This window comes from Mesoplodon bidens, assembly GCF_964165515.1.
Source record: "Mesoplodon bidens genome assembly, chromosome: 15".
NCBI classification, from domain to species: Eukaryota; Metazoa; Chordata; class Mammalia; order Artiodactyla; family Ziphiidae; genus Mesoplodon; species Mesoplodon bidens.
The window spans coordinates 81621066-81644713 of record NC_138171.1 but is presented as its reverse complement, the minus strand read 5'-3'; the positions used below and the strand labels follow the sequence as shown (position 1 = coordinate 81644713).

General features: G+C 40.8%; 1 protein-coding gene across 1 annotated transcript in view; it reads right to left on the bottom strand.

Moving 5' to 3' along the window:
* Positions 1 to 23648, bottom strand: part of MACROD2 (mono-ADP ribosylhydrolase 2) — a 1988024-nt gene that overhangs the window by 157458 nt on the left and 1806918 nt on the right. The window contains exons 10-11 of the mRNA XM_081256147.1: positions 13631 to 13675; positions 6404 to 6487 (exon numbers count right to left, since the gene is read on the bottom strand). Of these exons, the coding sequence (XP_081112273.1) occupies positions 6404 to 6487; positions 13631 to 13675 (129 nt within the window). The remainder of the gene's footprint in view (positions 1 to 6403; positions 6488 to 13630; positions 13676 to 23648) is intronic.

Below are 23648 nucleotides of genomic sequence, written 5' to 3'. Positions count from 1 at the left end.
GAGAATAATTAAAGCAAGAGGGTGACACAGGCTTTTCTTGTATTTGGATTTTCACCGTGGAAATGTACATTTTGCTTCAATTCTTGGCATTTTAAGGTCTAGAGGATAAAACAAAGCTTTTCATCATGAGAAAGCTGCTTTTCCTCACTCCTGCTTTTCTATTTCTATTTTTTTTAAAGCTGGTCAATCACTAAGCTTGTTTGAGTGATGGCAAAGTCAAAATTATGACTGCCTGATTTTACCCTTCACTGCACTTGTCAAAAAAATTAAAGATCATGTTTATGAATATAATGCATGAAGTGCTGCATGGCATCCTGAAAGAGAGAATGTCTCTTCTGTCCAGCCACTCACAAAACAGTTTGTCACATAATACTTTGAGATGCAGAGAAAATAAGAGGGCAGAGAGAAAATTCTGCCTCTCAGGAAATACAAAGTGCATTCCACCATGGTTCGTGTATTCAGAAACATTTATTTTAGTAAAAACAATAATAATACTTCTAAGAGCAACATTAGATCCTTCAAACTTGTATAGTGCTTCCTAGTTTCCAAAATGTTTCCACATATAATTTCATCTGACAAAAGAGATCATTAATATTTTAAAGTGCAGTATAGGACTGCTTGATTTAGCATTGCAAGGGCTCAGGTTCCTGAGGAATGAGTGTCACATGCAGGCTTGTTGAATATTCTATGTAGAGGCAATTGTACAGCGAGAGTCAAAGCGCTAGTGCTTTCTGTAAAAATATGATGGAAAAAATAGCATTCATTACCAAAAACCACTGAAGGCTTTGGAGATGAACGTATGGAGAAAATTACAGTTCTAAACTTGCTACTGAATTTTAGAAGCATAAAGTCTCTAGTTTTTAATGAAAATGTTTTTTTATAAGTATAAAATAAATCTTGATATATATATATATATATATATGTATGTTTCAATTACACATAAATTTAGAAAGTTGAATATTAAACTCTCCAAAGTCTGCCCCGTCCCTTCTCCACTCCTCCAAGATAATTCCTGAGGTCATTTTGATATGTGTATCTTTCCAGACTATGTATTATATATGTAGATATGTATGTACATACACACATAGCTATGTAGATATGTATATTTGTATGCATATACTATCTACCATTTATGTATTCTTTCTCTATCTATCTATCAATCGTCTTCTAATCTACTTATCATCTTACCTATCCATCTGATTCTTGAATACATGGCTGAGCTGGTGCTTTTATAATGAACTTCTAAGAAGCCAGAAATGATGAACGATATTGAATCAAGATTTCTAAGCAAGCACTGAAATTACTGTTTGCTTTGAGGCATCTGCCAATCTCAGATGGTCTAGACCCTAGAACCGTGGTTCTCAGACTTGAGCATGCATCTGAATACCGGGCGGGCTTTTAAAAACACAGATTACTGGATCCTACCTCAGAGTTTCTGATTCAGTAAGGTCTGGGATGGGGCCCTAGAATTCGTAGTTCTAACAAGTTCCCAGGTGATGTTGGTGATAGATACAGGAATACTCACTGAGAAACTCTAGCCAGAACTTGAATTGAATGAGCCACACATGTGAGGTGCAGAGGGGTTTGGTTCTGAAAATAGTGGGGAATTTGCCTGCCTCAGCTTAGCATTGGCTGGAGAAGGAAAAAAGGAAGATAAAAGTCTCTGTTGAGATTTCCTAATCTTATACGTGCACTATTGTGGGCTTAAGGACAAACAGCAAACAAAACAAGAAATAAAACTTTAAGCCAAATATGTAGTTTAAGGTATTCCTAAATTGGCAGTATCTTCAAGTATTTCAGAAAACAATATATAAATAAATAAGCTTTTAATCCAACTTCAAAAAATTCCCACAAATAAAAATCCAATGAACATGGCAATAAAGAAGGCAAAACATACAAGGAAATAACTACAAGCATGAATCTGCAGAAAAAATAAACTGCAGAATTTTGATCTATACAGAGTGGAGACATTGAAATTTCAGATACAGATTTTTTTTTAAAGATATTTTATGTGTTAATTAAATAAAGAGTGACCAGGTATATCTGAAAAAGAACCAAATAAAACTTATAAAAATGAAAACTATAATAACTGAAATGAGAAACTCAGCAAAGAGTTAAACATCAGATTGAAGAAAGTTGAACAGAAATTAGCAAACTGAATGATAAACTTGGAAAAAGAAACCATCAAAGAGAGATAGTGGCACAGAAAAAGAAAATGCAATGTAGGTTAAGAGTCATGAAGGGCAGAGAAAGAAAGAATAGAAGGTAGTGTGGAACTAACATTTGTTGAGGTAATAGGTGAAAAATTGTCAGAACTAATGAAAGTTGCCCATGTTCATGTCCAAGAAGCACAGCAAATCCTAAGGAGGATAAAGAGAAACCCACACTGAGGTATACCACAGTGAAACTGAGGAACACTGAAGATAAAGAATAGATTGTCAAGACAGCTGGAAAGAAAAGACAGATAACCTGACAAGATACAATTATTAGACTGAGAGATTACTTCTTAACAACTATAGGATTGATAGGACTGTGGGAAAATATCTTTAAAATGTTGCAAGAAAATAACCATCAACCTTGAATTTTTACCCAGCAAAACCACCTTAAAAAAAAAAAAAAGGAAAATAACATCTTTTCAGACAAACAAAGCCTGAGAGACTTCACTAATGGAACTTCTAGAGGATCTATGTGTGAAGGATAGAGGAAAGAGATTGAGAAAAGCATGTTTTATGAAAGGGGCTAAGATTTTGTAATGATATTCTTTCAATTAAATATTTTGTAAGAAATAAAACTGGTTTAAATCATTGGGAGTTGCAATTGGTGGAATGGGTATTAATCAGGCTTTTTTCAAACAATTATGCCTATGATGTGGTGGTTTATGGATAGCATTACCATTTATATCACAGGCCAGACAAACAGTTAGTGGTCTGAAATTGCTAATCGTTTCATTATTGGCATTGCATTGCAGTGGGTCAAATCAAAGTATACTGTGGTCCATGAAATTTCAACCAAAATAATGAAAATAGAACTCTATATCCAAAAGTTCACAGTATAAAAAATGCAAATAATTTTAGAAATTGTTTGATTTTTAAAATTTGATGTTCAATACTTTAGTTACATATTTAAATATTTAAAGCTAAATATTTAAAGTTAAATATTTATAATATTTGCTCTCACTCAAAGCTGTATTGATGGCAACATTTCCTCCTTCAACAAAACGAGTTCTAATTTCCGGAAGAGAGAAAGGGAAAAAAGATTAGAGAAGCTGTGTTATTTCCAGAAAAAAAAGAAAAAAAAATTATTATTAAAACATTAAAAAATGTATTAAAACATTAATAAACTGCATGGAGTTGGGCAAGTTAAAGAACTGTTTGCAGCCTATTTTAAAAACAACTCTGTAGAATGAGAAAATTTGACCATATGCTCTCAAGATTCTTCTTCTGGATCAAAATACAGCTATTATGGTTATATATGCTGCAAACTCCAAGTGAATTTGTGTTCCAACTCCACTCTCCATGACTCTGTCTGAGAATGTATATTACAGGGTGAGCTGAGGTGATCAGTAGTACCTGTAAGTGTCGGAAGCAGGGCAGGGAACCCAAAGGTAGGAGAGAAGTGAAATGAGGCCAAGTGCTGGGGATTTAGGCTGAGTGATCACTAAATAAAAATACCAGAAGTTTCTCTTACTAAAACATATTAGAGAGATGACCAAGTTGGAAAAGGACTGATAACTCTAAAGTAGGAAGACTGCAGAGAAGGGTCATGACCCACATTCCCCTTCTACCCAGTGATACACTAATCCATTTGCATATCCAGTAGGAAAGAATGATTGGAACTCTTTGAATCATAAGAGGAAGTGAGACATATGCCACAGTACAACACCTGAATACAGGACATAGTTTATTTTGTCAAAAAACTGACAAGTAACGAGTCCCCTATCATGCGGTCATTTACCACTGGCATGTCAGATTCTGCTCCCTTTCTCACTCCTTTCCCAGCAGCGTTTACTTTCTTATCTTGGAAGCCATCTTAGAAACAAACACACAATCCCCATGTTTCTGTAGAGTGACTAACATTTACACTTCACCATGATGCCACAGACCAAATGCCCCTGGTAACAAATCCACAGTGACGGCCCTTTTGTGACTCAGAGCAGCTTCTGGGATGACATATTTGGGTGAGGTGAAGACATGGCATGTAGTCCTATTAGGATTATGAGATGGTTTTCCTAAACAAAGCAAATTATTTAGGAAATAATGAAGTTTTCACACGTTTGAAGGAATGACTCAGAAGAATCCCCCTGTTAGTTCAGGTGACAGAACTGCTCTGTATGTGCGCCACCCCCCCATGTGACACTTGGAAATAACAGCAGCCTCGGGCTCTGGAAAACCACCTTTGATGTGGGTCACACATGGGATGGGAACCACTCAGTGTGGTGGAGCCTCTCCAGGGAAAGGGCAATTGTTGTTCTGCCCCTAATCCATTTCCCAATCACGGTCTTGAGAGACTGTCCAGGAAATGACCTAATTCTAGTAGGAGGTGGAACCCTGACTAGTCGCCCAATCAGATCCTAACAAACCCCCTCTGGCCAGTGAGAGCGCTGCTGTCCTTCTCCATGGTTCTAAGTGTTCTTCTCCGAACGTTTCTAAACTTTCCAGCACATTTCAATGAATTAGGACAATGTGTACCCTATCATGGTCCTGATTATGATAGTAATTATCATGGAATAGCCATCACTAATGGAAAGCAGACCCGTGCCAGGCACTTTACATAGACTATTTCTACTGTTTATCCCGTGCTCCTCGTCCAGAGGGCAGAGGACGTTTACTGCCACGCCAGTCTCCACATCCCCCTCACCTAGGGCGAGCCTGGGAGAAGAAACAGCCCCGTACTGTGTCTCTCTCAGATCCACCTGCCTGCAGAGAGGACATGTCCTGGCTTATTCTCATCAGGGCAGCCTCTATCCAGGCAGTCGAGGATACCAAGGGTAGTGACACTTGCTTTTAAGCGGACAGAGTCTTTCATATTCAGGAGTGAAACCCAGCATTAGGGAGCCCATCTGGGGGCAGCATAACCAGAGCTCTGGTCTAACCTCATGAGTAACGAAGCTAATATTTTTGACTTCAACTTTCTTACAGCTTTGCCTCCTCAATTGGTTCTGAGCCCGGATGAGGGAGAAGACACTGTCGTGACTTATCTAGAGCCCGTCATGCACACAGAGGCTGTGCAGTCATGGAGGTGAGCTGCTCAAGGTCTCCTTTCAAGAGACAACCTGATGCTGGGAGTCAAGTTGGCTGACGGCAAGCAGCGGCCACACTTTGGGGATTCAAGGCAGTTTGATGTTCCTGTCACTTTCTCCCCAAGCCACTTGCAGCCAGAGAGCCCTCAGGGGGGAGGGGACCCTGCAGCCCAGACATTCCTGCCCAATCCAAAAGCCCTTTTATCCAGTCCTTGCCTGGGCTTCCCCAGCCTCAGACTAATTTGCAGATGGAGGCTCTTCCAGCGGCGCATCTGCCTTCCTTCCTTCTCTCATTCACCTACTGCTTCCTCGCCTGCTTCTCCCCACTTCATCCCTCACAGGCTTTCACCCAGTACTTTCTTGCACTTCTCCTTCATCTTGGCATCTTCTTTCCCAAAGACCCAAGCAGACACCATCAGTATTATTGTACTCACCATCTCACAGTGGATGAAGTATGGCTCCAGGCAAGAAAGTAGAGGCATAAATATGTTCCACTGTTAGAAGTTCTTGCATACCATTAGGGTAGAGGCTCACTTTACAAAATACCTAAAGATACCATTTTAAGTGAAAAATGTGCATATCTTATAAGTGTACTCATGTTGTAAGTAAGAGAGAGGGCGTGTCATTTCTTCATAAAACTGAGCCCAGTTGGGCAGGCCCATTCAATGCATAAATGCAAACATACATTGGCTTCTAGAAAGGAGAGGAGAACACTAAAGACAGGAAGCGTTTCTATCTCCCACTCCAGAGGCTTGGCTCTGGACTCAGAATGTGTTCATGAGAAAAACAAATGATCCAATAAGACAATAGCTACCATGCAACTCATCACACACAGGTCTGGACCTTCACCCTTCCGTGATTTCAGAGCACCTAACCGGTAAGCACTACCCACAACTTCACACTTTGTAGGAATGAAAGATACGTCACACTGAGAAAATGAATTTTTTACATTTGGTTTTTACCTTAACAAACTAAACCTGAATCTGCTATTTCATCCTCATATTCAGGGGAGAGTAAACATATTAAGAAAGGAGAAAGAAGTGCCCGGTGATGCTTGAACCCTTAGAAATATCTGAATATGAGAGCATACACAAAATTTAAAAATTAAACAGAAGTTTCTTTTCATGGAACATTTTTTTTTAAGAAAGGAAGAGCTGGACTTACCCTCGCTAGAGTCCTTGGAGCCTTCTGGCTTCTTTGCTTTGCTCTTCTTGGGGGGTGGAGAGCGGTCTTTTGGCTCCAACCCCTCTGGAAGCACAAAGATTTACTATGTTTATATTTAAACATTTACCGGTAGGGGTTCAAAATTATGCTGATGTTTAATAATATATTTTTCTTACTAAACCCACATATATAGTGACGCTTAATTGCAGGTTTATCTGTCATTATGGCCGAGCTAAATTTTGGCAAAGACCTGTGCTTCTCCAATGAACATGGACTTATACTTAGAACTTAAGCATAAGTTTTTTATTGCCATTATTAATGATTCACACAAATTTGAAATCTTAAGTGCTTTTTTTTTAAATTAAAAAATTTTCCACATGGCAACCCCCAATTATGATTATGTTTTTCTCCAGGAGAGTTTGATTTAAAACTTCATGGATTAATGGACAGTTGTCATTGTGTAATTTCATTTTAGCCCTCAAAGTAGGGCTAGATGAGCTGTAAAGTCATCTCATTTTGGGGGGTTACAGTGAGGCTTGAAATTATCCTCCTTCTATTGAACAGATTTCTTTAGTAATCCAGATTCTAAAAAACTTCTATATGTCCCCGATTAAATTATTATGCTTCCCACTCTTCTCAATGGTCCCCCAACCAAGTCTATCCAAGGAGGCTAGTAATATAAATTCTGAAGACACTTTTTGGGAAAACTATCATTGAATTCATCCCATTTGGGTATCGGATACTTTGTTAGGCATTAATTTATATCTCCAGTCCTGGTCTTTCCACTTCTCAAAGCTTATGCCTTCAATGGCCCATGTGGCATCTTATTTTGCATTTGGACTGGATGTCTTCTGTTTGCCCTTTCAGATCCACTTTCCACCCTTCACCCACCCATCCCCAGCCCCCTGTGCTCTGGGAGACTGGTCTCTATGGACCGCACCAACGAACTCCCCAGCTCACTGGCTTCCTGTTAGATCCAGCCAATGGGGAGCCCAGGGCATTTACTTCCTAGGCTACCAGTAGTCTTCAAGGGCTGATTGTCTCCCTCAATCTAAGGTCACAGCTTCTGTCAGTTGACCTTCTCTTCACAGCCCTCTCTGTCTTCTGCTCCCTGTAACAACCACCTCCCCATTGTCCTTTCAGGGCTGGGATTTACCTGAACCCCACTCTTCTCTAACGGTTCCCCTTTACTCAGCTCCCATCAGGCATTTCAAATTTATGTAAATAATCCCATTAGGCATTTCAAACAACACAGCCAGAATGATACTCTTGATGTCTGCAAGCCTGTTCTCTCTATAGTATTCCACCTCTCAAGGGGTGGTATGACTTATCTACCCAGGAATTCAAACCAAAAACCAAGGTATTATCCTTCATATTTCTCTTCGATTACTTTTCCAGTAAAGCGATCCCATCATAATAAGTCCTATTAGCTCTGCACTAAAATAGATCCCATATTCCTCTACTGTGCTCATTCTTTGCAATCAGCGTCCTAGTCTAAACCAGCAGCATCTCTTACCTGGGTTACTACAACAACCTGAATTCTAACTTCTAGCTTTCTAATCTCCTTACAATCTATTCTCCATGTAGCAGCCAGAATTATCTTTTAAACATAAACCAGATCACATCACTTGCTTGCTTGTTTAAAAACCATTGCTCTTAGAATAAGATCCAAATCCAATTCCATGGTCCAGGACAACATGTCACTTGGGCTCCACCTACCACACTAGCCTCATCTCCCACTTGCTCTTTGGCTTCAGATTTATTAACTCCCTTCAATCATTTCTTCAATCAGTTCTAGGCTGGTTCCTGCCTCAGGAACTTTACACCTGCTGCTCTGCCTTTCCCCTGACACATATGTTCATATATCTACCTCCTTCCCATCTTTTAATCTCAGATTAAATTCAGCTCCCAAGAAAGGCCTTCCCTGACTACTTAACCTGAAGGGTGCTTGCAAGGAAAATCTCTCGCAAACACATCACCTGGTGTATCTGAAATTATCTTGTCTCCTTGTTTATTTCTTTAATGTATGTCTCCCTTCTCAAACACCCCCTACTCTGAGAATATAAGTTCCATGAGAAAGGGCATTTGTCTTCCGTAATCTCTCTTGCGTCACTGGTGTCTGGCAGTGCCTTGAGAATTTCATTTCAAATTCTGTTTTATATCCCCTTCACCCAGGCCTTTCTTTAAGGCCAAGATGTAATGGGGCTTGTGCGTAATTCTCACCCTTTTAGCAGCTGTTACCTACTCCAGGATTCTATAACTACACTACAGAGTTATGGCGACTCATTTTTCTTTTCCCATTTATTATAAAAAGAACAGAACAAAACAAATGCATTTGATAGATGTGCTATTAAAAACTCTGGCATTATGGACTACAAAGGTTTTTGGGCACTAGCGTTAGGCTTTCTGTGGTTGCAAGGCAGTCACATCCCAGGTCATTACCACGACCAGGGTGAAAAATGTTGCCAGCGACTACATTAGCAACTCCCTCAGCTTTCTGTCACCAGGTGCGAGATGGATATTGACCCTTCGGAATGGGTTCAGCAAAAACAGAAATGAGATGCTTGGAACAGCTCACTGAGCACAGATGCTGGGTTCAAAGGGATCCATAAAATGAGCAGAGTAACACTTGCAATATCTCTGGGAGGAGACTCTAACTCTCCCATGCCCTGAAATGCATCATCTACAACTGGGACCAAGAGGAGAGTTTCCATTGCTGGGAGTTCAACTCCAAGCCAGCATTTCCTGAAAGTGAGTTTTTGAGAATTAAATTCTGCATTCTTGATTTCCCACTTGAACGGGAATTCTTGGGGAATGGGTGAGGTTTAAAAAGACATCTATTTGCCCACATTTCGAGCTATTTACATACCCCAAAAGTACTAGTGCCTGATTTCTGAAGAAGTCGTAGGGCACTCCTGGGGTGGTCGGTGGGCACGGATACATGTTAATTACGAGCAGTCGCCTATGACATAGTATAGTATCATTTCATAACACCTATGGAGACACTTAAATGAAAGTCACTGCTACATATGGCCTCTGTGCCCATGTTTCTACTCTCCCTCTTGGCTTGGGGGAGGCTAGAGGAACATTCCTCAATAGCACCCCATGCTTCTCCTTGACACTGTATCATACTGTCTCTGTTGCCTCTATTTCTGGCAGAGGCTGGAACGCTGGGGTGTTGCTATGAGCATGTCTTTGCTCCCTGAGGAGCTCAACTGTGCTCCGGGCTCTTAGGTGGCTGACCTGCCATAGGTGGCTGCTGATTTTCTGTCCTTGGGGCTCAGGTTGCGGTCCCTTTCAAGAGTGCATGGTCTTGGAAATGAAAGGACATAGGGAAACATTTACTATGCTCGGCTTAAGTAATTAAAGGACTTAAAAAGGATCCTAGGCATTTAAGTCAGTCGGCTTCTACCACCTCCCTTGGGGGCAGAGCCTCTCCTTAGGATGACCTTATCTGATACCATTTGATATGCTTTTGCTTCTCCTTTTACTACTAGAGTCTAGAGACAGGAGCACAAGCGTTAAGAATGTGAGCTTTCGGGTTAGACCTAGATACTGGGATTCTGTCTCTACTATATAACCAAGGAACTAATTCCCCCTAAGCCTTGGATAATAACAGTCCCCTTCTCTTAGAGCTGGTGCATATCTTAAGTGAGTTCATGTATGTTGAGTGACTGGCACAAGGTACACACTCAAAACCTGGCTCGGCAGAAGTGTGCTGGGGCTGATCTGAGCCAGACTGCCCCAGCTGGTTGGATCTCTCTCTCCTCCAGACCTACATTCATTGGACTCATGTTTGGCAGCTCGAACAATACCATGGTAGGCATATTTATACCCAAGAACTCTGAAAACTCTTCAAATTGGGGCTCCCCCCCCCACCCAGAAGGTACATTTCCCAGCACCTCACTGGTTCTTGATATCCAAATTATTACCCACTATCGTTCATTAGCATTTGCTGGCTGGTTGATTCTCACCCAAGCAGCCCTTCACTAGCGTCAACTGTATTCTTACAAATTCTTCCAGCATTTCTACTTGTATGAGAAGAAGAGGTGATGCAGGGCAGAGGGAAGGCCAGCCTCTTCGGAGGCTCAATCACACCCTTCTCAGAGACCAGCACACCTGAGCGTGAGACTGAACGGAAGCCAGCCTGCTCGCCAATATTCAGCAAGGCCAGCTGGGCCTCCATGGACCCATTTTGCGCACAGTCCCCCATGATTTCAGCGCTCAGATGTTGGGAATGGAGAACAGCTTCCCAAGCCCATTCTGCCTGAGTGACTTAGCATCCTTGGGCCATTCAGTGTGACATGAACAGCTGAATCCAGCTGCTGGAGACAAAACCCCCAGGACACGTGGTGGGACTAAAATCAGAAATAATGACCCACGTAAGGCCTCCAAACCTCAAATGCTGACTCCAACCTTGTGGGCTCTGCATTAGCATTAATAATGATTTCCTTGAACTCACTCAGCGGTTCGGATAGCTAGCTGCATCTCATTAAGAAGTCAACTCCCTTTGCCTAGAAATGTGTACTTATGTCACTTTAGGCAAATGATCCTTAGCAAGATAAGCTCCTTAAACTGTCTGGCTGAAAGGGCAGTGCTCCCCATGACTGAAGGATATTCCAGTGATACCTCACATGAGCAGGCTACATTCATACACATGAAATGAAAGCATTAATATTAAATTCATGGAATCTAAGATAGGGTGACTGCTTAAAGTCTTTTTTCAACCTATGGTTCTTTTAAATAATAAGATATCCTACCTAAGTACAGGAATTGATATTTTAATTGAAACTTTGCCTTGGGCTTTATGTCTTACAAAAGGCAAGCAGAGCCCTTGTCTTATGTTGAATTTTCTCAGAAGAAGACACTGAGAGAAAGGTTTGAGTGAAAGTACTTAATTTGAGAGATTACCTCAGGAAGCGCCAGAGGGGGAGTAGGGAAGTAAGACTGGAAAGGGAGGACAACCAGTTAGTGTGTTAATGAGAAAGTCCTGTTGTGGACAATCAGGGCTCAATACTGCTGGGAGCCTCTGGGCGATGGTATAGAATCCCACTGTCCAATACTACATTTTGCCAATGATACTTGAAATGTGAATAGTCTGATTTGGAATGTGAGTGTGAAATACATACAAATTTCAAAAACTTAGTATGGAAAAATAAAGAATGTAAAATATCTGACTAATATAATTTTTATATTGCTTATATGTTGAAACGATAATATTTTTGATATATTATATTACATGAAATATTAAGTTAATTTCACTTGTTTTCTTTTTACCCTTTTCAATGTGACTACTAGAAAATATGAAATTATATATCAGGCTCACATTTGAGGCTGCTGTTGTATTTCTACTGGGCAGCACTGGTCTAGGACATGCCTCAGATGTGTCCTGCTAGAGGCTGGTTGGATCAATCAACTGTCGGCCAACCTTGGCTGAGGTCTGCTCCAGAGAAATTAACTCCCTGGTACTTTGAGTTTTCTTTCATGAACAGAGACAAGCACTCAGCTGAAAGTCACAAGAACTTTCCTTAGAAAGCTGTTGGTATTATACAACAACAGTGAGAGCCCAGGGGATACAGGTAGGGAACCCAGAGCTGCTGTATAGTCCCTATTCTACCTCTTCCATTCCTGCTCCTGACTTTGAGATCCTCCGTCTGCTTCTCATGCCCTCTGAGTCCATGGTCCTGGGGAGACCACAGGAACAAGAGTGGATAGAAGCTACAGTCACTGTTCCAGTGAACTGTTATGAAGGAAAGGAACTGATGTTATTCCTTCATGAAGACAGTGGGAGGTCAGGTGAGGGAGAGATGTAACTTCACAAGGAAAAGGACGATCTTAACCAAACCTTGCCCAACGAGACTGTCTGCCTCACGGTTTAAAGAGTTCGTGGAGTTGCTCAGACCCAGGTTGTCCGTGATTTGTAAGGAGTTCTGGCAGCAACAGGAGGTCACACAAAATTAGGGTCTCTAAGATATCTATTTCAGTTTTGAAAACTGGCTCCATTTCATGTCTAGAGCAGTGTGATTGCTGAAATGAGAAACATGGGGCTCTCATCCCAGAGACTTAAGCCCTATGCCTTCTAATATCTGTCTGATATACTGAGTGAAAAAAGCAATCATCCACTGAGCATTTGCTATGGTCCAAGGTATGATATCTCATTTAGTCCCCCAAACAAGAATGTACGGTAGGAGTTATTGACCCCCAGAAGTGTAAACTGAGGCTTATACAGAAAACTCTAATTCAAAGTCATTCAGTGGAAGAGCTAGGATTGAATCCAGTCCTATTGCTTCATGCATTCACTATCAAGTTCATATTGATCTCAGGCCAGAGCCAATGCTGTTAACCACTAGATTTCTCTCACCAAACACTGGTTGTTTTTGAGGAGTAGGCATGTATCTCACTTTCTGATAATGAGAGCAATACATCATATGTAGAGAACGCATTTTCCAAAGATGGCCTCAGCCATTTTTCAGGTCCTTCCTGCTGTGTAGAACCTCACTGCTCCCCATCAGGAAACTGAGTCTATTCTCTCCTCCTCTGAGCCTGGGTGGGCTTGTGAATAACCACTCCAAAGAAAAGAGTTTGGTGGAAGTAATTATATGGGATCCTTGAGGATGAGTCTTAAAAGGGATATGCGTCTGGCTTGCTCACTCTCTCTAGAAAAAACAAAAGGAAGCTGGCCGCTGGGAGGAAGCCCAGGTCACAGAAGGAGGTCATGCACAGGTGCTTCAGAAAACTGCCCCAATTTAGGTCTCAGCTAACAGCCCTGTCAATCACCAGCCAGACATATGAGTGAACAAATCTTCAGATGATTCTAACCCCCAGCTGCTAAGTCTTCCTGTTGAGGCCTCAGATTTTGTGGAGTAGTATTATCAAATCACTCCTGCTGTGTTTGGTCTGAATTCCTGACCCACAGAATATTTCAGCATATAAGTGGGTGTTTTAGACACTAAGTTTTGGGGGTGATTTGTTACACACCTCTATTAACTACAACATCATGTTCCATTTTTACCTTAGCTATCAGGAAGCTCAAATTCAAGTTTAATGTTTAAATACCATAACTGCATTAGCTGTTATTTTATAATAACATTTCCTTATTTTATAACCTTGAGTGTACATTTCTATTTTATTAACCTTATTTTGTCTTTCTTGGGAAAATATGAGGTGTACATAAACAACAAAATGATCCTTGCCTATCCTCTAAGAATAAAATTATAAATTTAATACCTGAATCTTCTTTCATGTCAATGTCTTCTTCTTCATTATTATCATCTATTAAAAAATAAAACAAAGAAAAACTCATATGAAAGCTAGAAACACCAGAATTCTCCAATTTGACTAATAAAAAATTGAAGAAAACAGTAGAAAAGAGAGAGTTAAATTATGCCTTTCTACTGTCTTATATTATCATGCTAAATTAAGAAGAAAGTGTACACATTAGAGCACAATTTAACACCTAGGGTTTACATTTCCTTTAAAAATTATTACATGTTTATAATAAACTATATATGAAATAATTTGTTTTAATTATCAAACTTATATATGGTCACTTCGGTCATTTTAATTCCTAAAAATATTAAAATCACAGATTTTAAATGCCACATTTTCTGCATTTATTAAAGGTATGCATGCTCACCTCAAGTTTCTGAGAAAATGCAGGCATCACTATTTGGTTTTAAGCTGACAGAATGTCCAACCCCTGCATTGCACCAGAAAAAGTGCTTGTTTGCTACACACGCAAATCCACACCTTTAACCATGTGCTTTCACGTGCTCCCACCAGTTGCTCCATCCCCATTTAACTCCCCTCATCTCATCTCCCATTGTAGGTTCCTTTAACTGGACACAGATGTGTGCTTCCTCTGCCTGCTGAATGACATATTTGCTTTTCTGAACTAATATGTGTTATCATCTCTTCTCCTTAAGTGTTCCTCACATCTAGGAGGTGCCAAATCCTGTCCTATTTCCATGTTTCTTCTTCTCTGCTCACATTATTATAACCCAAATTCCAGCTCTCAATGCCATTCACCTTCCCTGTTTTGTGGTTTCCCAACTGCCCTTTTCTTCTTCCCACTTCTGACACCAATTCCTTTTACACATAGCTGCCAAATCAATCTTGAAATACAATTCTGATCTTGTTCACAACCATTCAGTGATTCTTCTCTGTCTAATGAGAAAAGTCTAGACTCTTTGGGGTAACACTCAAGGCCAACAAGATCTGGTTCCAAACACCTTTCTCAGTTTCACCACCCCTGTTCCACTCATGCTGCCACCTACACACATGACAACACTTGACCTTCTCCTCAATTTTTTAAGGTTTTCTTTAGCTTCCCATACTTGCCTCAGTCCTGGAAGAAATGCTTTTCTCCACCTCTACTCACACTCATCCTTCCAGGCCAGGCTGAGGCACCATAACATCTGAATAGTGTCCCCTTTGATACCTTACTTTTACTGCCTTCTGAGTATGGACTTTAAGGACCTTTAGGCTTAGATGTGCATACTGGACCCTATAACCACTCATTTACTAGGTATCTGATCTTGGAGAAATTACCTAATATTCCTGAGTTTCAGGTTCATCAGCTGTAAAGTGGGAATAATAACAGTGCCTCCCACAGAGAGGTGCTATAAGGATTAAATTAGATAATACCACATAAAGTACTAGGATAGCTACTGAAACATCATTAAGTACTAAATAATAGTTATTATTACCATCAAATCCCACAGTCTTGTTACTTGTTAACCTACCTGTCTTCCATAGACCCATTTCTAGGTCATAAATTCTTCAAAGATAAAGCTTATGTCTTATGTTCCTTTGTATTCCCTGGCACCTAATGCAATTGATTACACAGTAGAATCAATAAAGAAATTTCTGCTGAATTAAATTTCGGACTTTTTTTGTTTTGCTTTGTTTTTTACTTTTCTCTGATATTTTATTAGTCAAATTGGAGAATTCTTATGTTTATATTTCTAAGTATCTCTTACATATTAGGACAGCATGTATCTAGAAGATAGTCTGTAAACAATAAGGACTCAGTAAAGATTTGCAACTTCCTAGCCAAATTTATTCAATATGGTACTCTTCTAAGTATTAATTATTAATGACGATTAGCAATATACTAGTAGGAATGGAAAATGCCTTTAATTTGAGGTGTTACAAGGGTAATTCTTGATGGTCACAGTTAAATTTTAAAGAAGTAAATTTTCTTCCATTCAGACTGTTAGAAACATTAGTGATTTTCTGCATAATTTCTTTCTTTCATTCTTTCTATGAATATAATTTTAAGAGGAAGAATAGCTATTTCTTAGAAATGTGATTTCTAACCAAATGATTATCTAAATGCTACAAAGTAAACTCTTCACAGATTCTTTTCTGAACTTAATATATTTAAACAGAATTTTATTTTCCAGAACCGACTAAAATATCTAGAACCATCTCCATGACAACAGACTCTCTGGAATCTCAGAGTGGGATGGAAAAGAGTCTGTACAGTTTCTAGGGGAAAATAAAGGAAACGTCAAACATCTCTCTGATTGTCCCCCAGGTGTCCATTTGTCCTTCTAACAAACACTCATTGGTAGCTTAGTAGGTGCAAGGCTTGGTGTTTGGGGAAACAGAAAATACAAAGATGAATCAGACACTTAAGTAGAAACTTATCTAGAAACTTATCAATAGTAAGGAAACTAAGACACACAGAGAAATTTGAACATGTGGTAGGGAATAGTCAGTGCCATTACAAAAGGTACCAGAGGAGGGACAGATGCTTCCAGTCAAGGCTACTGGGAAGGGTTCTCAGAAATGTGACATCAGAGTTGATATTTGAACTTTATAGACTGTACTGATAGCATCATCCCCAGAATGTTCCCAAGGTGCTGAAGGATCAGACTTGGTGTTATTATTCATTCATTCATTCACTCACTCACTCACTCATTTATTCATACAGAAGTTAAGAATAAATCCAGGACCTATATTCAGACTGCTTGGGTTCACTTCCAGGCCAAACTATGTATAGCTGGGCAAACTTGGGCAAATTATGTAAACCTACTCCTCAGCTTCTTCATCTGGAAAATAGGGTTAATAAAATTACCATTCTTCTAGAGCTGGTAAGACATGTAAAGTGCTTGCACAGGAGGAACAATCAATAAATACTGGCTGTTACTGTTATCATGTCATTATGATTACTACTTTTACTACCTAACACCATGGGCCAGAACTATGCAAAGCCCTGGAGATACAAGGTGACAGTCCCTTCCCTCAAATAGTTCACAAAGAAGTGGGTGGCATAGAAAAGTAAGACAACAATCGGAAGAAGAAGTAACAGATTCCCTGATGCAGGTGAGCAGACGTTCTATTGGGAAACAGACAAGAGGCAGCTAAGCCAGAGAGGTCTATGGATGGTTTCCAGAAGAAGTGAGGCTTAAGCGGAGTCCAAAGGGTGAGCTGGGGTTAGCTAGGGGGAAGTGAAAGTGCACTAGGTGCCCAGTAGGTGTGGGTGCCCTGCCTATACCCCTTGCTCCTTCACGCTCCAGTGCTTTGCCAGCCTGACCTCCAGCCACCAGCCCCTGGGTATCTTTGCCTGAGGGCTTTCTCTGAATTGCTGTGTCATGGAATTACCATCCCCTGCCCAGGGCAGCCTTTCACAAAATGACTGACAGGATTTGCATATAAGGCCTCCAGCTCCCTTACTTCTCACGTGGCATGTTCTACACTGTCTCCTAGAATCTCCCCAATCCCAACCATAGGATTGAGTCCCAGTGGTCTAGTGGTAATGGGCTTAAAACTTAACATTATTGCCTTCCTTCCCTTCCTTGCCTTGCTTCTCCACTCCCCTGATGGTGTTTCCTGATATTTTCTCTCAAATAAATGATTTCCACTTGAATTTGTGTTTCAAGTCTGCTTCCGGGGTGGGGTATGGGTATTCAAACTAAGACAAAGGTAATCGCAACAAGGGTAATCGCACTCAAGCAGAGGGAAAAGCAGCTAAAAACACCTGGATATGAATAGCCAAGATGCTTTTACGGAAATAAAACTAGCTCTGAATGGCTGAAGGGAAGAGTTACAGGAGGAACTATGGTTAAAGTGATCTGTTCTAGCTATTAAAGGATCTTCCATGCTCCATGCTGAATATGACGGTTAATTTTTATGTATCAACATGACTGGACCATGGAGTGCCCAGACATTTGCCAAACACTATTCTGGGAGTGTCTGGGAGGATGTTTCTGGATGAAATTAACATTTGAATCCATAGACTGAGTAAAGCAGGTTGTTCTCCCTAATATGGATGTACCTCATCCAATCTGTTAAGGCTGACCCTCCCACAAGTAAGAGGGGACTCCTTCTGCCAGACTACCTTTGTGCTGGGACACTGAATGTTTTGTGCCTTTGAACTCAAAGTGGAACATGGGCTCTTTCTGGGTCTCAAGACTGTTGGCATTTGGACTGAAACTACATCCTTGGCCCTCCTGGTTCTTACGCCTTCAAACTCCTACTGGAACGAGACCATCAGCTCTCCTGGGTTTCCACCTGTCAACTGCAGATCTGGGGACATGTCAGCCTCCATAACTGTGGGAGCCAATTCCTTATATCTCTTTCCCTACACATATCATTGGTTCTGTTCCTATGAAGAATCTTGATTAGTATATCAGGTTAAAGCATTTTAAATTCATCCTGAGAACTAAGCAACTTTAGGCAGAGGAATGACATACCATCTTTTGAGTGAGAACATGTTTTCATGAGAGAAATTTACTAAAAATAAATGCCTTAATATTTTGGTATTTGTGTTAAAATCAAGCAAGAGTACTTTGGCCCACAAAGTACCTAAAGTGCCATTACTTATGAATGAAATCCACTTTAGTTCAACGTTATTCTATATAATGTGCTCACCTGAGCCATAGTTATGCAACACATTTCTAGCAAGAATTTTTTTTGAACAAAAGCAGGAACCAAAAGACAATGTATAAAAGAAGATGATAGCCTATGGAAATGGGGAGTCATGTCACTCAAAATTGGGAAGCAGTTAAGAGATGGATGGAGCATGGGCAGAGATCTGCCCTTTTTAACAGTTCTTCAAACATCATACTTCTTCATTAGAGGACAAAAATAAAAGGCTCTCAGCCAGGGACTTCCCTGGTGGCGCAGTGGTTAAGAATCTGCCTGCCAATGCAGGGGACACGGGTTCGAGCCCTGGTGCAGGAAGATCCCACATGCGCAGGAGCAACTAAGCCCATGCATCCCAACTACTTAGCCGGAGCTCTAGAGCCTGCGAGCCACAACTACTGAGCCTGCGAACCACAACTACTAGAGCCCGCATGCCTAGAGCCCGTGCTCCACAACAAGAGAAGCCACCACAATGAGAAGCCCACTCACTGCAACGAAGAGAAGCCCCTGCTCCCTGCAACTAGAGAAAGCCCGCGTGCAGCAACGAAGACCCAACGCAGCCAAAAATAAATTAAAAAAAAAAAAAAAGGTTCTCAGCCAGAGTGATACCATTTCAAAATAGAGAGCAATCCATCAGCTGTTATTGCTCTGTGTGTTCAGAAATGCCAATTCCAGAAAATCCCCTTGCCTTCCTCAGCAGAGACCACCCAGAGACTAAGGCTTCATTTCATATTAAGGGGGCTCTTTGATGTCAGTTTCAGAATGGATACAATTTTTATTCAGTACATCATTCTCTGTCAGATTATCCTATTGAATTATGCATAAAAGTACAAATATGACTAAAGTTCTTATTTTGGTCAAAAACAAATTTGAAAGACAACTAGTTTCCCATGAATAACCAGTTTTCAGTAACACCTAGCTTTATGCACTTCAGAAACTCCTTCATAAGGAAGCATGTAACCTACTTAAACGTCAGTCTACTTCATCTTTTATGGGAGATGGAGTTACTATGAAAGGTTGTTGTCTTAAAGATATCTGTCTTCAGAGAAGCAGCTCATTTCTCAGTAACAAACAGTCCCACACTTCTTTGAAAAACAAAGTATACCATGTGTTTTGCAATGGCTTGGGACATGCCTTACTCCTGTACTTGCCTAGAGTTCCCATCATTAATGCAGTCTTTGGGGGAAGTAAAAAGAATAAAAAACAAACAGACTACAAAACCCCACAGAACTTCAGGCTAAAGTGTGGTCTCTGGACCAGCAGTATCATTATCATCTGATAACCTGTTAGAAATGCAAATTCTTGGGTCCCACTAAAGATCTATTGAATCAGAAATTCTGGGGGAGGGATCAAGCACTCTGTTTTAATCAGCCCTGCAGGTGATGCTCATGTAAGCTGATCTTAAAAAGTACTATTTGTGCGCTGGAGAGGAGAATCATTCAAAAACAGTAGCTGTCTCATTTTATATCCAAGCTGAGATAACTTGGATGTCTAACCAATACTGATGCTGGGAAGGGATGCCCACACCACATGGTTGTTGAGAGTAAGAAACAGTTATTCTCTTTATAAGATATACGTGCTTGAAATCACCCAGCTAGCATGTAGCTGGAGGGCATGGTTATCATGGTCCACGGCCAGGACCCTTAGATTGGCTGAGGGACATGTACATGGATGGACACTAGCTCTAGCTTTAAAGAGGCCTGTGGGTTGCATGGAAAAAGCAGTGTGTTACAAAGGAAAAAGTTACCTTCATGGGCTATTAAGGCAGCCTCTCCACTCCCAAGGGGGGGACAAAAACCCGACAGGTACTTGAAATAGATCATACAATATCCTCCTCAAAATTTCAGGGACACCCACACATATGGGCAAGTCTGTCAAGCAGAACAATTGAGATGATCTTCTTCTGGCTTTTATTTCATGTGCATCCAAGTCCTCTCTCTTAATGCTTGATTTTCAAACCACAGGCTGCTTCTGCATCCCTTATCTTTTAAATAACTCATTATCCAGGGCTTCTAGGAGCAATTTGTATTTGCAGAGAAAAGAAATATTAGCAAAAATAAAGTGCTCCAAGCTTTTTAGGATTTCCATGAAGTAAGGAAGATATGGGTATCCTCATGGCTTCTTGAGAAACTTGACAAAGCAGAAATTCCAAGCAAAGAATGACTGATAAAGAGGAATTCCTCAGAGTGAGCATCTTGCCATGGGGTTGAAAACTAGGACCCTCTGGACCTAACAAATTGCTAACTCCACTTTATGCAACGTCATTGAGAGGGTCAGGAGAAAGTTTTTAAAAAAGCCAAAATTGTTTTTTATCCCCCCACCCCCGCCCCACCCCAAGCTGGTCCTTGGTCTAGAGGAACACTCAAATCTCATTACTTTATAAATAAATGAATAAATAAAAGGCATTGCTTAGAAAACTGCATGGCTCTGCTGTTCCTGGCTTGGCCAACTAGGTACATGATGGTACCAATTACTGAGATATGGGGTTCAGGAGAGGGAAGATGGGGTCAGGGGGAGACTTTGGATTTAGTTTTAGATGTGTTGAGGGGGAGATGATGAGGGACTCCTGGCTGGAGATGGCCCTGTGCAGTGAGGATACCAGAGAGGGCTGGCAGGAAGAGAACTGGAGGACAGAATGGTCAACAGGATAAAGGCTGCCCAGGCGAGTAAGATAAAGGTTGCAAAAGGTCATGTGGAGTCATGTGATCAAATATGCACTGGTTTCAATAACCAAACTCCACCCATTGAAGGGGTTCTGATAACCTCCACAAGGACAGTGGCGGTAGCAGGGCAGAGAGAATTGCGTGATTGCTGTGGACTACAGAGTGAATAGCAAGGGAAGGAGACAGACAACTTTTCAAAGACCCATGCTGAGATCCCACTCCTGGGCATATATCCAGACAAAATTATAATTTGAAAAGATACATGCATCTCAATGATCACAGCAGCACTATTAACAATAGCCAAGACATGGAAACAACCTGAATGTCCATCAATAGATGACTGGATAAAGAAGATGTGGTACATATAGACAATGGAATACTACTCAGCCATAAAAAAGAATGAAAATAATACCATTTGTAGCAACATGGATGGTTTTGGAGATTATCATACTAAGTGAAGTAAGCCAGACAGAGAAGGACAATTACCATATGATATCAGTTATATGTGGATTCTGACATATGACACAAATGAACTTATCTATGAAACAGAAACAGACTCACAGGCATAGAGAACAGACTTGTGGTTGCCAAAAGGGAGGGGTGTTGGGGAGGGATGGATTGGGAATTTGGGATTAGCAGATGCAAACTAGTATACACAGGATGGATAAACAACAAGGTCCTACTGTATAGCACAGGGAACTGTACTCAACATCCTATAATAAAATATAATGGAAAAAAATATGAAAAGGAATATATATATATATATATATATATATATATATAACTGAATCACTTTGCTGTACAGCAGAAATTAACACAACATTGTAAATCAACTACACTTCAATAAAATAAATTTAAGAAAACTCTAGGGCTTCCCTGGTGGCGCAGTGGTTGAGAATCTGCCTGCTAATGCAGGGGACACGGGTTTGAGCCCTGGTCTGGGAAGATCCCACATGCCGTGGAACAACTAGGCCCGTGAGCCACAACTACTGAGCCTGCGCGTCTGGAGCCTGTGCTCCGCAACGGGAGAGGCCACGATAGTGAGAGGCCCGCGCACCGCGATGAAGAGTGGCCCCCACTTGCCACAACTAGAGAAAGCCCTTGCACAGAAACAAAGACCCAACACAGCCAAAAATAAAAATAAATTGAAAGAAGTCTCAACATCAAAAAAAAAACTCTATTGTTTATCTTTATTCTTACTTCTGTGTGTGACTTATTATGAATTATTTCATTCATACACTATTCCTCGAAAGTTATTACTTTTTCCTGCATTTGCCTCAATGTTTTCAACTACAGAACAGAAACCAGTCTACCCAGGATGTTCCAAGTGTCTTTCAAAAGCACCTTGTAGGGGGCTTTGTAAAGATGCCTATAGCATCCCCCCTTCTCCCAGCAGCATTTTGTCTTATCTTTTTAAAAATTAATTAATTAAGTTTTTTGGCTGCATTGGGTCTTTGTCATTGCGTGCGGGCTTTCTCTAGTTGTGGCGAGCAGGGGCTCCTCTTTGCTGTGGTGCACAGTCTTCTCATTGTGGTGGCTTCTCTTGTTGCAGAGCATGGGCTCTGGGCACATGGGCTTCAGTAGTTGTGACTCCCGGGCTCTAGAGTGCAGGCTCAGTAGTTGTGGTGCATAAACTTAGTGGCTCTGCAGCATGTGGGATCCTCCCAGACCAGGGATCAAACCCATGTCCCCTGCATTGGCAGGCAGATCCTTAATCACTGGAGCCACCAGGGAAGTTCCTTGTCTTATCTTTTATCAGAACTTCCTAATGAGATCAAACTCTGCTTAGTCAAGGCTTGTGTTTCCAGGTCTTTGTTTGTTCTGCTGTTTATCAGCATTTGCTACACACACTGCACATTCCCCCCGTTTGAAGAGACAGATTGCTTTCTGTCTATGCCTGCTGCTTGTTCCTGCATTCAGGCTGCTTGGTTACAGCAACACTTCACTGGATTTTCATTGAAGGCAAAATGTGTTTGTAGCTTTTGAGGCCCATCAAGTGGAAATAGTTAGCACCCATTTCCTAAGAAGGCAATCAACTCATTTATGTCACATTACAGAAAGCATGTCTTGTATAATTCTAACCATCGATGCAATCCAGACATTAAAAGTGTACAAATGAGCACAAAAGTGCCAAGTCCCCGTAAATATGCATAATTAAAGAAAAATTTGAATTCTTTCATTCTGTAGATTTTTCTATACACTGAGTATGCCATTTAAAAAAAAAAGTAAAATTCAGACTGGGTCAACAGCTTTGCTTGTGTTTTTTTTCCTTATTCAAAGACAACTGATGGATTAGTTTACTGGTGCTGCTATAAAAAGTTTCTACACACTTAGTGCCTTAAAACAACACGAATTTCTTATGCTACAGTTCTGTGGGTCAGAAATCTGATGTGGATCTAACTGGGCTAAATCGAGACATCAGCAGGGCTGCATTCCTTTCTGGAGGCTCTGGGGGAGAATCTGTTTCTTCAGCTTTCTAGATGCTAGAGGCCACCCACATTCCTTTTAGCTGTGGCGCCCTTTTCCACAGCCAAAGCCAGCAACGCTGCCTCTCTCTGAACAGGCTTCCAGTCATGTCTCCCTCTGGCTCTCTGCTTTCTGCTTCCCTCTCCCAGTTTTTTACAGATGCTTGTGATTATATTGGCTCACTCAGATAATCCAGGATAACATCCCTATTTTAATATCAGCTAATCAGCAGCTTTAATTCC